Genomic DNA, 17,037 nt, shown 5'->3' with positions numbered 1-17,037 from the left:
AAATTGTGCAGTATTGCAAACTCACGATTTGCAGGTTTTAACTATATATAATTCTCGTTTTTTTTCCCTCAGTTGTCGTCGGAACTTAAGACTATTTTTCAAGTTGAATAGAAAACAAAACGTGGTACTCAAATAAAAGTAGAAGAGAGAGAGCAGAAAATGATAAGACTATCACACAACACCGTGAAAACACCGTCATTGCTTTGAGGAAAAAATGATAATATGAAGAACAACAAATACCAAAGAAGACAAAGAGAAATGAAGTCTGGAAATCTTACTGACTTTGTCTTTCAAGTGCTCAAAGATTGTCCTTGCCTTGAAGGATCCTTCTCTGGTATACGTCGGGTGAAGCAGGCCAGTCTTGGGATGGTTGGGTGTTTGGTGGCGGCCATGATGGTCGCCGGTGTCTGTGGTAAGTCCATGGACTCTCTCACCTTTTACTGCTCTGATAAAATAATGTGTAGAAATACAATAAATGGCTACATTTTATGTATAAACATATTTATCTTTTTATATTATTGTGTTTTGAGAGAGACAGGTAACTTGGCACAGCATAATCTAATTTTTTCCTGAAGCCAGTTTCCACACTCAAATTTTTCGATAACCTGGACATACCCATATATATTTCTCACCATGCCTTCTCAATAGACGCTTTAAAGTGCGGTTAAAACTTGTTTCAGTTTTGAACGAGATGTCATTTCACTTCAAAGTTTACCTAAAAATAAATATATCAGCAGCCGGCTTCCCCAAGTGTAGGGAAATTGAAGTTTCCCTCTTAAGATTCATTTTTGAATCTGGACGAACATAATGTTAAATTTGTATATTCCCAAAATATTCTTTCTGTCATTCTACGCCGATAAAACATCGTCTACATTTTGAATTCCTAAAACTGGTTCATGGTGAGGGTGAAATATTTGTTTTATTTATAATTATTATCTAAATAACTTAAACCGGATTGGGGAAAGGAAGATTAGAATGCAATTGCAGATTGGTTCTTGTAAAATGAATCACTCAAAGATGTTATCCGTAATACATTGCCAAATTACAGAATCTAATTCCATAGCCTAATCTCATAAATTTATTAAATAAATATAGTAATTTGCTCCATGTTGGTACTGGGAAATTAACATTCTTTTTTTAAACAAGTTTATTGAATCTTAAACTGGAACCTTCTTAAACGACGAATTGCCATTAAAAACGTAAATTTCCCTATATGATCATCTAGAGCTAAGTTTGCGTGCCAATTTTTTTTTATTTAATTATTTTTTAAGTTTCCTGAGTCCTGGGTTTCGCTCGCCAGAAAAAATTTAGCTTGAGTGTCAAGTGTTGCCCACCCCCTGATCCAGACTGCTCTCTAGAGGAAGGTACTACTATACACTTAGGTATATGAAAAATCGACCAACTGAAAGTATGGTATTCAACAAAGTTTCCATTTTATTTTAGAGGGTAATTATTGGTTTTCTCCGTGCCTCCCCACCCCCTTTCCACCCCTTACTTTCACTTTCATGTACATTTATTTATACAATTATTTATTTACGAATGGTGCAGATTGTGTGATGCCCACAAATACTTTACGGTACTATACACAGACGAGATAAGCACGTTGAGGTGTGTTCCAGTATTGAGTTTATATATATATAGGCCTAGGCTATGTTCAAGACTTACGTATGCTCGCTGGCTCCACAGTAAGTCAGTGCCACGACTTTAATAATCCTACTGTATTATTGTGTATAGTATTATACATTTACAGTAGGATTGTATAATCCTACTGTAAAGGTCAAACAAACCAAACAACCCAAACTATTAATTATATACGCCTTGGCATAAAGTGAGGTACATAGCTATAATTACACTGCACAAGGCTCGTCCAGTTTTCCAGACTTAAGGCTGGATGGATGTATCCAGGATCCATCGGATAATCCCCTCAGGACAATAACAATAAAATGCTGGAAAAGATACAGTTTCCCCTGTAAAACTAACAGCGTCATCACAAGACCAGTTGTAGTTTCTCTATGAACACGAGCGCTAATAAAGGCCATTGATCCCCGGGGTAGGAGGAGAAGGGGAGGGCGAGGTGAGGGTGCTGACCTTCCAGAGTGGCATGTGGCACCGGAACAACAACTACACCTTCGCCAGGTACAACTTCACCCTCCTGGGGCTCAAGCCCCTCCAGGAGTTCTCCGTCTGCTACTGGGTCAGGTACGTTAGCTGCACCAGTCATGGCAGGAACGGTATTATTAATATATATATATATATATATATATATATATATATATATATATATATATATATATATATATATAATAGTAGTAGTAGTAATAATGCTGGTAGAAATAGTAGCGAGTATTAAATATTTCAACCACGTTATTGTGACTCCTCGTCTGCAGTAGCGAGTACTGTTGCTAATAGTTGTAGAAATAGTAGGACCGATGGAGGATTCAGTTGAATCCCAGGTTGGGTTGTTTTTTGAGCATGTTGTGGGTGAGTTGTTTGGGGCGCATGCTTGGGACTATGCAGTGTGCAAGTTCGAATCCTCGTCATCGCTTCTGATTTTCTCAATAGCTGTAGTAATTGTGGTAGGAAAAGTATTAATTGTGAGTGTATAAAGTGATGACTAAGAGGACAAGCTTGGAAAGGAGGTGAAAGTGGAGGAGGTGCTAGAGTGAGGACCTGGAAAAGGTTTTGTAAAGTGTTTTGATTGCGTTGATGAAAGCGAACGAAGCAAGTCTCGAAACGTGGCTTCAAGCAGACTCGGACTTGACAAATCTACAAAATGTGGACTATTACCAACTGAGAAAGTCCGTGGTTTATAAATAATAGTCGTAATCCCTCTTTCTCTTGTGGGAAAATTATATATATCCAAGTGGCCTCTTGGTATCCTGGGCCAGAAAAATCAACAGGTCTAACGCCCATGTCTTTGGTATGTAGTCCTCAGTCCTTTGTTTGGTAAGAGACTAAGCTATAGTTATTCGCTGGAGGGAACAGGGAGCACAACAAAGTAGCCGCAGGTGGGGATAACAAAATAGATGCTAGTGGCGATATCAAAGAGGCCGCTAGGGGGGCTACAATATTTCAGCTGAGATAATGGGTGCTTTCTCATCGACAGACTGGAAGCCATGGCTGATCTCAACATCCACGTCTCCTACGCCACCTCTGAGGACAACAGCAATGCTGTCCTTCTCTGTGAGTATAACTCCTTGCTGGTCCTGGTGTGTGGTGGTGTGTAGTTGGGTGTGGTGGTGTGTAGTTGTGTGTTGGGTGTGGTGGTATGTAGTTAGGTGTGGTGGTATGTAGTTGGGTGTGGTGGTGTGTAGTTGGGTGTGGTGGTATGTAGTTGGGTGTGGTGGTGTGTAGTTGGGTGTGGTGGTATGTAGTTGGGTGTGGTGGTGTGTAGTTGGGTGTGGTGGTGTGTGGTTGGGTGTGGTGGTGTGTGGTTGGGTGTGGTGGTGTGTAGTTGGGTGTGGTTGGGTGTGGAGGTGTGTAGTTGGGTATGGTGGTGTGTGGTTGGGTGTGGTGGTATGTGGTTGTATGTTGTTGGGTGTGGTGATGAGTGGTTGTGTGTGTATTTAGGTAAGGTGGTGTGTGTGGTTGTCTGCTCACCTAGTTGTGCTTGCGGGGGTTGAGAGTCGGCTCTTTGGTCCCGCCTCTCAACTGCCAATTAACTGTTATACAGATTCGCGAAAACACGCTTGTGTAGTTGGGTGTGGTGGTGGTGTATAACGCTCAGTGGTATGATAAACGTGTCTAGGAAAGTTCGTAGGATGTATATGGTGTTTGATGTTGATGGAGGTGTTAACTATAGTATATTTAGTGTCCATAGGGGAGTGTATGATGATTATCATGGTGTGTTCTGGTTTATGGTGCTCCTTATGGTAGTTGAATATGATTTGTGTTCTGCTTATTGCCAGATAATACGATTGTCAAGCCAACATGCTTGTGCCTCACGTATTGACAGCCAGGTGAAGTGCAACACTTGTTGGTGCTCGTTACGGCAGGTGAACTGTATAGTTTAGAGTAAGTGGGTTTAGGATAGGTTAGGTGGGCTGTTGAGCATGTTAGTGGGCTGTTTAGTATATGTTAGGTGTGCTGTATGTATGTTAATACTTAAACAAATCACATATTTAAGTGTTCTCTTTGTCCCTGCTAATGACACACCTATATTTATCTCTACTACTGGTCAATTACAGGCTATCTTTGCAAGCATGTCAACAGTGTCATGCTTTGAGATGCCAACATGTGATAGTATACAAAGGAATTTAATTTCAAATCTGTTTTCTTCAGCAGTTAAAACATTATTCGAATATAACTGCCTATTTTCTGGGTGTCACTACTATGCGCATTCACTGCCAGGAGTGCACTCTGCGAGTCACAGTATAAACTTACACTGCCTTTGTCATTTAAAAATTCAGTGGCTAGGTATGTACCTGCAAGTTGGGTTTGAGTTGTATTAGCCCAATGGTGTGGTGTGATGTTTGGTGCTGAATTACCTGAATTTACCTGCGGGCCACTAACACTCTAGTGGCCTCGACAAGGACAGGAAACCGGCGGCTTGTCATACGTCCCCTCGTTTGCCATCATTTCTTTCAGCTGGGTTTTAAAATTGAACAGAGTTTTGGCATTTACGGCTTTGGCGGGTAGGCGGTTCCATAGGTTTATAACCCTGTGGGTGAAAAATCATCTCCTGTTTTCAAACCGTTGCTCCCTGTTTGTGTTACATCTGACCTTTTGAAGAAAATGGCTGGATCAACATCCTCTAAATTGTTGAGTATTTTAAAAGTATCGATGAGATCCGCCCTGTCATGCCTGGTTTGCTGGGATATTGTCCCTGAAGCCCTTAATCGCTCCTGGTACGAGAGTTGAATTAGTTCTGGAATAATTTTTGTCGCCCAGTGTTGAATTTTCTCCAAAACAACAATGTCCATCTGAAGATGAGGTCTCCATGCTTGGATATAATAATCCTTCTGGGGGCGCAGCAGAGATGTGTACAGTGGAATCACTAGCTTCTTTTCCTTAAAGCCAAAAGTGTTTTCTTTTTATTTTTTTCTACCACAGACGTGGCCACACATTAACAATGCCAACCAGCATATATATATTTTCTTCTGTCCTCCAAGGACAGGGTGAGAGATGTGTTAAACATATAGTCCAGGGATTTATTAAACAGTCAACCACAGAAGGTGATTGTAGTGATTTTAAAATGCTAAGCTAACCTACAGACATAAATACATAGTAAGTACGTTTGATTATTTCTAGGGTTTGGTTAACTTTTTTTCTTACCGCTGCTCCTACCTGCTGTGCAACTTTCAGTGAATAATGAATTGTGACTCCAAGGTCCTTTTCTTCACCAATCTCCTGCTAGGTAATGCTATTAGTTTGGTAGTTGTGACGTGGGTTATTATGCCCCACATGCAAAGTCCTGCATATTTCGATATTAAAAAACACATACCAGTGAACAAATCCACAAGATATGTGGATATGTTCATTTGATATATCACGCTATTGTGATTTCTGTGTGTACATACCAGTCTTCTGATCCGTTGTGGAGTTTATGTATAAATCTTTGTAAGGCTGTAATATTCTTTTAATTTCCCACCTTACTATAGATCTTAGTGTCATCTGGAAATTTGATGATGTGATGAGTAATATTCTCGTCTATGTCCTTGATGTATATGACAGAAAGGGTTGGCCCCAAAATGGACCCTTGTGGTATCCCACTTTTCTCCAGTCAGATTCAATCCCATTTAGTACGACTCTCTGCTTCCTTGTGTGCATGTTTGTGGTTGAGTTTGGTACCTTATGGAGGTCATCTTTACCACCAAGTTGGTTAACATTACCATTTTGTAATAATTATTATTTTTATATTTAAATTATCATGAATTTGAACAAATATTATTATTATTGCATAATCAAAGCACATTAACGTGATGTATCAATAATTATTATTATTAATTTCCTTCATCTGCATAATAATTGACATTCCGGCCAGACACCTCCGAGACGAAGCTGAAGGCGTGGTACAACCGGAGGCTGCAGTCGTTAACGATGTCCAGGCCCTTCGAGACCTTCCCAGGGGTCTGGTACCACCTCTGCCACTCCTTCTCCCTCCACACCTATTCCATCTACCTTCATGGACAGGTATGTGCTTGGGGGGGTGAGGTGCTGCTCCACACCTACGTAGACTCTTGGTTGACGGTGTTGAGAGAGAGGAAAAATTTGAGACGTTCTGTCCTGTGTGGAAGAGTTACGGAAGGGTGATTGTTGTTGTATAAAATTCAGCTACTCGGAACAAAAAGTTGCAAGTAGAACGGGCTATGGTGAGCCCTAAATGGACTTACCTGGCACAGGAGTGGGGCTGTACAGGGGTAATGGTTGATGGGGCGTAGATATGTACACTGTCTAGGTGAGGTGCCTAAATGGACTTACCTGGCACAGGAGCGGGGCTGTACAGGGGTAATGGTTGATGGGGCGTAGATATGTACACTGTCTAGGTGAGGTGCCACTACAAATCTGAATTTGCTAGATATTGGGCAAATACACACCTGCACTTGTCATGGTGTTGTGTATACGTGTAATAGTGAGTCATAGTGTCTCTACATACCTGTTATATTTTAGTTATGGTGTCAATACACACGTCAGGTAGCCTCTGCACACACTTGTCCTGGCCACATGTGGTACTACTACATACCTGCAGCGACTAAGTAACCTCTACAGGTGTGGGACTGCGAAATACCACAAGCCGAACTGCACACACTCCAGAGCTGGTCTGAAAAACGGCTACAGGACTTTAACCCAGACAAATGCAACGTAATGAGACTAGGAACGGAAATAAGAATTCAACCAAAACAGATGCATGGTTATGAGGAGAGACAAGAGATATATGAAGGCTAAGCTCCGTCGGGCCTAGGCTGCGCAAACCATACCATTTATGGTCAAGAGGCGGATCCCAAGAGCTCATGATCAATCCCCGCAAGCACAATAACCCGAGGAAAAAATAGTGTCCTTGTTGCCAATAGTCAACAAATGTTTCTACTCTATTGATAGTCATTACTCTTTTCGCTTGATCAATATTTGGCGCGAGGCTTTCTGCTCTTCGTGACCGGATCTCCATATATTATTGCTGCGTAAATAGCCTAATACATGTGTGAGTGTTCACGTGTGCGTATATCCGTGCTTGTGTGTGGTGCTACAAATTTGATGAAGTTAATGTGATGCGGGTAATTGAATATGCTATTGTTATACTAAGTACCTACCTGGTATTGGCGGGACAGACCGACTGTGACTTAAAGATTCTCTTTTTACAGCAACGTAATTTGACCAATGACACCGACCCTATTAGCGAGGGTAGCCTAACCCTGTACTTATAGTACCTAGACTTGTACTCATCCATCTGCTGCCAGCTTGTAGTGACCTCGCTCACTGAAATCACTGCTAGCTCCATTACCCGTTCCCAAGTGTGCCTCCTAGCCGTTGGTCCCCCAGTACTGCCTAGTCACACCAGGTATCATTCAGCAAGTGGTTAGAGTGCAGTGATTTTCAAAGTGTGATCATTTAATGTCAAAAGTTATTAAATGAATAGTAAGACAGTGTTTCATATTTTCTGATCAATATATAGACAACTAAAAAGAAAGATAATTTCTTTCTGTCCAAAACTGGGGGCAGATACTTGGAGGAAGCCTCACCCAACTTTTCAAAATGATACGTGGGTGGTATGGGAATGTCGATGGTCAGATGGTGTCGGCCCCAGTGGTCCTCTTGTAAAAAATATTGGCGTCTTTAATTGTTCACATTATCCGAAATCTGGATTTGTTTTCCCACAGAGTGTTAAGCTGTTTTTTCACCTGTTCACAATGTTCATAATCTTTATAGGAAGAAGACAGAGTCATAATAAGAGAACTATCAGATTAGAGTGAGAGGTAATGAGTGGAGTACCTCAAGGGTCGGTACTGGGGGCCCATCCTGCTCCTCAGACATGTAAACGATCAAACAGAGGAAGTGAGGTCATTCTTATCCATGTTTGATGCAGATGCTAATCTAATGAGGCGAATCAGAACTGAAGAGACCAGCAGTACATTACAATATGAAGCTAACAATCTCCAAACATGGTCTGAGAAATGGATACTAGATTTCAACCCTGATAAATGCAAGGTTATAATGAGATTAGTTGGAATAAGAAGACCTCAAATACAGCACAGGATGAAGGGAAGGCAACTTCCACCTTCTGAAAAAGAGAGACTTAAGAGTGACATAACTGGAGATCCAACACCAGAGGCACTCATCAGCAGGATAACGAGGGCAGAATATGCCATACTAGCATATGATAACGTCCCGTTATCCTTCAGCAACTTAGACAAGGATTCCTTCCGAGCGCTGTATACACCCTTTGTGAGACCTGTTATTGAGTATGCTGCCCCAGCATGGAACCCCCTATCTAAAGATACACTAAATATAACTAGAAAAGGTAAAGGTCCAAAAATATACAACAAGGTTTAAGAGCAGATGCCCGACCGTGCAAGCACAACAAGGTGAGCACAAGGTGAGTACAACAGGATGAGTACAGGTGAGTACACAACATGTAGGTAAGGGAGAAGCAAGAGTGGCACTGGCCGCGGCACTCACTACTTATTAAACACGTTAACAGTTATTTAATGCACCCAAGACGTGAGGTGTGGAGCACATAAATATTACTGCAGTATTGTTATAGTGTGTGTGTGTCTGTGTGTGTGTGTGTGTGTGTGTGTGTGTGTGTGTGTGTGTGTGTGCGTGCGTGCGTGCGTGCGTGCGTGCGTGCGTGCGTGCGTCCATCCAACCCATCCTCTCCACCAACACGCCGTTATGTTACGTCATGGTAACCAACGTACCATATACAACCAACTATCAAAAGTTCCGGCCCAACAAAAATCAACGTTTTCTATGGATCGATTGGTTAGAGGTTAGGTGGGTGGCTTGGGTTCGTGCGTTTCTGGCCAGGTTAGCAGGTTGGATTCTGTACGTTTGCAGCACAATCGAGGAACCGGACTTGTACATCAAGGCTGGGAAATAATATCCGGTACAGTACTACGCGCTCACTTGATCCGATTTTTGGTGTTCCTTGATGTGAAGTACCTTTGGTCACCTCTCCTATTTGCAATCACCTTTGCAACATGACGCAAAGTGGTCTTGTATTGCAGGATGATGGGCGCGCTAAGTCAGTGTGACAGTTGCTGCTTCAGGACAGTATAGCGTTTTGGGCAACATTTGATTCTCCTGATGGCTTTGTTCACCTGTCAGTAAATAGGTACCCCCTGGAGTTTGCTGACTGTTGTGGGTAGCATCCTGGGGTAGGTTAGTAGTTGACCTAGGGGTGGGGGGGGGGGGTCATCGATTAGCCTAACAGGCTTCGTATTCCCAACAATAAGAAATTCAATCAACTTTAAATCCCTCTCAACTGTGTTATTACACACAGAAACATCTCTTCTCACCAGCCGGACTTTGTGGTCTAAACCTCCATTTTTCTAAGAATATTAAGGCATTTTTAACATGAATTTCAGAGTAAGTTTGGCTGTGTTGGCACTGCGTGTATAATGTTTGTATAATGTATGACCAATGTACACAAGTGTACTAATGCAGGTGTGTATACATCGCTGATTTCTTATAGTGCCTTGTATTAGTGGTGATATTGGTCTCTTTATGCTGGTGAGTGTGAGCACAAGACGGAGGTGCGATAGAAGCACAACTTGGTCATAAGTTGTGCTTATGACCAAGTTGTGCTTGGTCATAAGCCCCCCCCCCCAAGGTCAACCAGGAGGACATGTGAGGAAGGTGTTGACAGTGCACTTGCTGGTCCATTGTCTTTGTTCCCTCGACAATTTCTCCTTCAAACGTTTATCATTTTCTTTGTTTTGGTGTCTGTTTTCCATTATTTCCCTTTCTTATACACGCACGCACACACGTACGCACTCATACACACACACACACACACACACACACACACACACACACACACACACACACACACACACACACACACACACACACACACAGAATCTCACTGACAAGCCTGAGAAGCCTGACAGAATCTCACCATGGATACTAAAGGAAGGTGCAGAAGCACTAAGTGTGCCACTCTCTATGGTGTATAACAGGTCACTGGAAACAGGAGACTTACCAGAAAGTTGGAAGACAGCTAACGTAGTCCCAATATACAAGAAGGGTGACATGCAAGAGGCACTGAACTACAGGCCAGTTTCCATAACTTGTATACCATGCAAGGTGATGGAGAAGATCGTGAGGAAAAGGCTCGAGGCTCGTAGAGCATCTGGAGTGAAATAATTTTGTAACGCACCACCAACATGGGATCAGGGATGGTAAATCGTGCCTCACAGGTTTAATAGAATTCTATGACCAGGCAACAAAAATTAGGCAGGAAAGAGAAGAGTGGGCCGACTGCATTTTCCTGGACTGCCAGAAAGCCATTGACACAGTACCCCATAAAAGGCTGTTAAAAAAGTTGGAGCAACAGGCAGGAGTAAAAGGGAAGGTGCTGCAGTGGATAAGGGAATACTTAAACAGCAGGAAACAGCGAGTAACGGAAAGAAAGTCCCCGAAAGTTGGTGTTGGAAGGACCGAAAGTGGGTTTTGGAAGGACCGAAAGTTGGTGTTAGAAGGACCGAAAGTTGGTGTTGGAAGGACTGAAAGTGGGTTTCGGGAGAGCAGGAAAGGGGCCAGGTATATGTGTACACACAACCTGGAGGAAGGTCAATATATGTCTGGATGGTATGATATAATATCCTCTTACAGCACAGTACTGGTGCCTGACACTGAGCACCACTGGATACCGCTTAGCACGGTGTAGTGTCACGTCCTTATAACAAACAGTGCCGAGGGCCTTACTACTGATCAATAACCAATCAAAATGGTCATTTATTTTGATCATTTTGATTGGTCGATTGGTCAACCCTACCAAGGTTGTTCAGTAAATTGCGTACAGACAAAATTTGGCTATGATGTCATTTGCCTTTATTCGAGTCAAAACCCAAACAGAACGAGTTTTATTCTATTTTATTTTATTATATGAATAGCCAACATGTGTTTCTGGAGCTGTTGCACTGCCCTCTGCAGTGCTGGGGTCAAACTACGCTGGGTTGTGTTGTTTACCGCCTCCGGTGTGAGTGATGACCTGTATCAGTGGTTACAGTTTTAGGCATGATAAAGATGCTGCACAGAATGCGATCGGTGTTGTGATGTGACATCATTATTTACATTTAATGGTGACTTGTAGCGCAGTTGGCTCACAACTGAATAGTTCCAGATTCGATTCCCGTGCAAGGAAAGCGAGACTTTTGCCTACGTCCCTTTACACCTGAGGATTATGTCAATCTAGCAGTAAACAGTTATCTAGGATTCTGGCAACGTTTGTGGGTTGTATACTGCACAGAAATCGAACCCGGAACTATTTGGTTGTGAGACGACTGTGTTGACTACACTTCGCAAGCGCAAATGAAAGTCCGGGTGGATAGCCCGGCCAGATGTGTTCTCTCCCGCAGCCCAAACTTCGACCTTTCATTCACCTTCTGACGCCTGAATTCACCCGCAGAAGTACCTGACGGGGGAGATACTGGGTGACGGAGGGCCGCTCCTCACCAACGGTACTCTCATCCTGGGACAAGAACAGGACGGAGTGTCCCAAGGGTTCGACCCCAACCAGGTAAGATGCAGGTGTGTTCCAGGACTTGGACCCCAAACAGTGAAGACATGAAAGACTGCTGGACGTGGGGTTCTATAGACTTACCAGCGTGTGTTTGCTGAAGGTGCTGAAAGGTATACCTGTCTTGGAAGATGTTCCTTGTATGTGTGCTCCTCAGGCAGTGTGCTGAGACAGCTGGTTCTCCTGTCGTTCCCTGGAGTCGTCTGCTGGAGGAGGACGATTGGTTGATTGGTGAAGGTTAGGCCACTACAAGAGGTGGCACGAGGATGAATAGCCCGGAAGCGGTAGATGTTTGGAGTGAATGTGGTGTTTGGTCGTGTACCATCTTGAACTGTGTCTGAGTCTCTCGGAGAGGGTGCGCGTGGATATAGACGAAGGAAGGATTGTTAAGTAGCATTATACAGAAGGTCTATACCTGGCGGTGTTCTCAAGTGGTGGTTGAGAGGTTAAGGCTTGTGACTGTCTGCAGGGGCGCTCCTTGGTACATTGTTCAAGGTAGCTGTAGAACGAAAGGATTTGGGAATCTTAATTATGAATGTAAAGCAATGGGCTACATCGTTCAGTGTAGTGATGCTTTAATTCTTTAAACAAGTTTCAGATGTCTACAGCATTGACTCTTTTATATGTTAATGAATTACATTATCGTATCATTGTAATTGACGTACTAGTGTAGACTGGCTGATATATATGTAATATGTGTTTACGTATAGAGAGGAGGATTGTCAGTTACTGTCACTATCACCATGTTTACTATACAAGTGAGGTGTTTGTAGGGATGGTGTCACTTAGTCCACTTAGCGAACTTGCCAAGTGTGCAAGTGGGAATCAAGCTATGAAGTATAAGTGCTCTTGGAGCTAACTTGGAGCCTTTAACGAATGATGTTTTAAAGTAGTATAAGTTTGAGTTATAAAAAAGTAGTATAATATTTGTTAAATATTCTTTTGCTTAAGGAAGCCTTTGGTCTTTCAATATATGTATTATGCTTTTTCTTCCCTGGGAATAAACTTTTCATTTACCTGGACCGACTATTACTGTGGTCTAGTATATATATATATATATATATATATATATATATTTAATAATCTCTTTCATTAATCATCAAAAATAGTTTATATATTTCATTCAGAAGACATAGGAACGTTAATTTCAGGACTTGTAAACTGTCGGTGTGTGTGGTGGTGTTTGATGGTGTGTGGTGGTGTTTGATGGTGTGTGGTGTTTGATGGTGTGTGGTGTTTGATGGTGTGTGGTACACACACAGGTGCTGCTGGGGGAGCTGGCTCAGGTGAGCTTCTGGGACCGACTAGTGACGCAGGAGGAGGTGAGGACCATGGCCTCCTGCATGGCTTCGCCGCCCCGGGCCGTCTTCTCCTCAGACACCGTTAACTTGGAGCTTTTCGGCGACGTGACGGAGAAGTGGGTCCACTTGAGCCACTTCTGCAGGTAGATGAGGAAGTGTTCGGTCGAACCCGGGGAGCCTTGAGGGTCTTCTTTCGTTTAGATTGTTAGATAATTTATAGAACAGCCACCTGATTTTGAGCACTGGTAGACCTTGACAAATCTGGATCCCTTTTTATTTTGTCTTCTTGTATTTTTTTCGTGAGACTTCTCTCTGTCTCTCTCTTTTCAATAGATTCTACTAATACCACATCATATTATTTAATAAGTATAAAAGATATGATGGATAAACACGTGAGTGGAAGTTGTTGGGTCTAAATGAAACCTGTCTCGTATGTGTTCCTTCCTTCTTATGTTGTTAATGTGACGTCCCTGGTCCAGTCCTCTCCCAAGGTACGTCTTGCTGCCAGAGACCCAGAGCATCACCGACGCACGGAGACAGTGTGTCCTTACTAACGCCTCCTTGGCCCTACCCACTTCTGGCGAAGAAAACCAGCGACTCCTAGACGCGCTTCAGGGCTTCATGGACGTCTGCGCCGTCACCAACGTCAGAAAGCTTTGGTTGGGTGCTTCAGACGGGACAGTAGAAGGAAAGTGGCGAATTGACGGTACTGGAGACTTGATGATTTTCAACCGGTTTTACCCTCCGGCTCCTAACGGCGGGACGGTCAATAACTGTTTAGTTATGCGCAGCGACGGTGCCTGGGAGGACGATATTTGTGACGAGAGAAACAAGAAATGCGCCGCCTGTTACTACCAAGGTTCCGACTTTCTCCGTCTTCGAGGTCTGTGCTTTGATAATGAGCATCAGCAGCGCTTCGCGGTGACCGGGTACATGAGTGGTAAACCCATGTACAGAGGGTATTACAACCTCTTAATCCACTGGCTCTCGAACAACACTTGGTACCTTACCGACACCAAAACCAATATAACTATCGCCACGACTACTTTTGATACCGCCACGCACTACCCCATTGGACGCAACACCTGGATGCTCCATAGCACCATCTGCGACACTCCGGCAGGCGACGAGATAGAACTCAGTCTCTCCGCCTGTGATGACGACCAATACATGTGCAGAGACGGAGAGTGCATCCCCTCTACTGAACGGTGTAACCTCAGGAGCGACTGTCATGACGGCAGCGACGAAGAAACCTGTAATTTCTTATTACTTCCGAAGGGCTACAGGAACTACCTGACTCCTGTGAATCCCGAGACAGGCGAGAAACTGGGCCTCCATCCCCACATCATCCTCACTAGGTTTGATGCCATCGAAGATATCAGTATGACAGTGTCCATGGAGCTGAAGGTCTCGCTCTCCTGGCTGGACCACCGCCTCACCTTCGCTAACCTCCAGGACTCTCAACGAGCCAGTCTCATCTCGAGGAGTGACCAAGACAGCATGTGGCTCCCTGACTACAAGTTTGAGAACATATACCGAGGAAATATTAAGACTCTGGAGGAGACTGTCGCCGTGGAGAGAAGCTCCGACCAATTGAAGCCAGAGTTTAACCGACTCAACATGGGTGGGTGCTATGTGACTTTTATCTAAAATTACTCGAACATATGGTGTATATACTTCTTATTTTTAAGTATTTTTAAGTTTCTTGAATAACGTATCAGGACATTTTTATATAGTTCCTTATTTAACATGGTCTGCTACATTATTAACTTCCAATATTAATATTTTTTACTCTCGAAATTTTGAATTCCTGCATAATAACATAGTAACCAAAGTATTAAAATGACTCTAATCATTGATTCTAAATTGCCTTACATTAAATGTGTTATCGTTCTGGTTATAACAACAATAATGATAATATCTACTTCTGCTACTACTACTACAATTGCTACTACACTAATACTACACTACTACTACACTGTTACTACACTACTACCGCTACTACTAATAATAATAAATGTGTAATATATCCATCAGATACGCTGTTCCCTGGGACAAAAAACTCTCTGACGCAGACGAAAAAATTCATTGGCACGTTTACCTGCGATTTCCAGCTATATTTTTACCCCTTCGACTCCCAGTTGTGCGAGATTCAGCTCCAGCTGTCCACTGAACTGAAGGACCACGCTGTCTTCGCCTTCAAGCAGGGCGTGGCTGAGTATATTGGCGCCGAACACCTCCCTCTGTACACCGTGCAGGGCGTCACCCTTAGGAACCACACCCAACCTGCTCTTATGTCCGTCGACTTCATCTTGAAGCGTCGTTCAGGCATCGTGGTGCTGACGACCTTCGTGCCAACAGTGCTGCTGCTGCTGGTGAGCTGGGCCACGCTCTTCGTGAAGATAGAGAACCTAAACGTTCGCGCCACCATGGCCCTCACCAGCCTCCTCGTTCTGTACACCATGTTTTCTAATCTCTCTCGCTCCCTCCCCTCCACGGCGGAGATCAAACTCATCGATGTCTGGTTCTTCTTCATCATCTTCCTCATCTTTAGCAACATCATGGTCCACGTCTTCGCCGAATATCTTCCTCTCCACCCGGAGGAACGTTGCATCAAAGTCTCGAGCCTCACAGGGCCGAAGTCCTTCTCCAAGAGTAAGATCTCCTCCAGGAGTAAGTTCACTCCCGCCAAGCTTCTGAAGCTTCAGCGATACTTCATTGTCCCCTTCGCGTTTCTAGTCTTCAGTATTTATTTCTGGTGTAAAGCTTTCCTGCAGTGATTTTCACTTGTTTTTCATTGACAATGTTCACTTGTCTCTCGTAAGAACGATGTTCACTTGTTTCTCCTAGAGACAATGTTCACTTGTTTTCTCCTAGAGACGATGTATCGTCTGCACCAATCCTTAGCTGTAGCCTCTGTTTACCTGGCAATGATAGGGCACTTGTAAAACTATTTGGCGGGTCGTATTCCGGGCAAACATTTGGATTAAGGACCTGCCCAAAACGCTATGCGTGCTAGTGGCTTTACAAGAATGTAAGAACTCTTGTATATATAAATAAAATAAAAACAAAAATGAGCATAAAAGTCTCCGTGACCCTGAGAGTGGAAAACGTGAAACCATATGAATGAGTTTTGGGGCCCCTCAAAGAGAATTACAACAGCATCAAGACCTTGCTGGACGCCTTGGGGTAAGACGAGTACGGCTGGGAGGTCACCAGGGACTTCGAGGAGAAGAAAGTGGTTATTCAGGTGTACGAATCTGAACTACTGAATGAAGGCTTGGAAACCTCATCTGCAGAAGGACATATGTCTGCCTTGGAGAAACTGCAACGTAGAGCCACAAATATCATCCCAGGACTCCAGACACAGTATATTGTAACAGCCTAAGTGGAGGACACCTGATACAGTATTATGTAACAGTGTAGGTGTAGCACCCCTGATACATTATACTGTAACATTGTAGGACTCCTGATACAGTATACAGTAACAGTGTAGGTGTTATACCCCTGATACAGTAACAGTGTAGGTGTAACACCCCTGATACAGTATACTGTAACAGTGTAGGTGTTGAAGTCCTGATAGAGCATACTGTAACAGACAGAAACACTGGTCAGTGTGTGTTGAGAGACAGACAGAAGCATAGGGCAGAAGAAGAGCAGACAATTATTAGTTTAGAGAGACAGAGACACTGGTCAAGAGACAAGCGAGAAGCAGCACTAGTCTAGAGACAGAAGCACTGGTCTACAGAGACAGACCAAAGTACTGCTTTACTGAGACAAGCATTGGTTTTACAGAGACATAAATATAAGCACTGGTCTATAAAGACAAGTATGACAGTAATGGGAAGAGTAACCACATGGCGTGCCTCGTCCTTGACCACGTGGACCTAGCTAAGCCTACCAATGTATCAATTTTATTGTTTAAATGAGTAAAACAAAACAAAAATCTCAAATTTCACTTTTGCCTTATTCATCCATTAAAAAAATCTGATGAAAATACGTTTTCTGTGGTGCGATAGTTTGCTACCTGGCCGCTAGGTGACACCACTGACCGCG

General features: G+C 43.3%; 1 protein-coding gene across 3 annotated transcripts in view; it reads left to right on the top strand.

Moving 5' to 3' along the window:
* LOC123758956 (uncharacterized) overlaps positions 1-16,871 on the top strand; it is a 93,008-nt gene extending 76,137 nt beyond the window's left edge. For all 3 annotated transcript variants that reach the window (XM_069334539.1, XM_069334540.1, XM_069334541.1), the window contains 8 exons: positions 73-412; positions 2,055-2,199; positions 3,107-3,183; positions 5,984-6,132; positions 11,570-11,680; positions 12,943-13,124; positions 13,461-14,605; positions 15,019-16,871. In XM_069334539.1, coding sequence (XP_069190640.1) covers positions 223-412; positions 2,055-2,199; positions 3,107-3,183; positions 5,984-6,132; positions 11,570-11,680; positions 12,943-13,124; positions 13,461-14,605; positions 15,019-15,761 — 2,742 coding nt within the window. In that variant the 5' untranslated portion in view covers positions 73-222 and the 3' untranslated portion in view covers positions 15,762-16,871. The remainder of the gene's footprint in view (positions 1-72; positions 413-2,054; positions 2,200-3,106; positions 3,184-5,983; positions 6,133-11,569; positions 11,681-12,942; positions 13,125-13,460; positions 14,606-15,018) is intronic.
* Positions 16,872-17,037: the final 166 nt, after the last annotated feature.

The sequence above is a fragment of the Procambarus clarkii genome, chromosome 31 (assembly GCF_040958095.1).
Source record: "Procambarus clarkii isolate CNS0578487 chromosome 31, FALCON_Pclarkii_2.0, whole genome shotgun sequence".
In the NCBI taxonomy this organism is placed as follows: Eukaryota; Metazoa; Arthropoda; class Malacostraca; order Decapoda; family Cambaridae; genus Procambarus; species Procambarus clarkii.
Note: the sequence above shows the minus strand (reverse complement) of the source record. Positions and strands in the feature narration are given on the sequence as shown.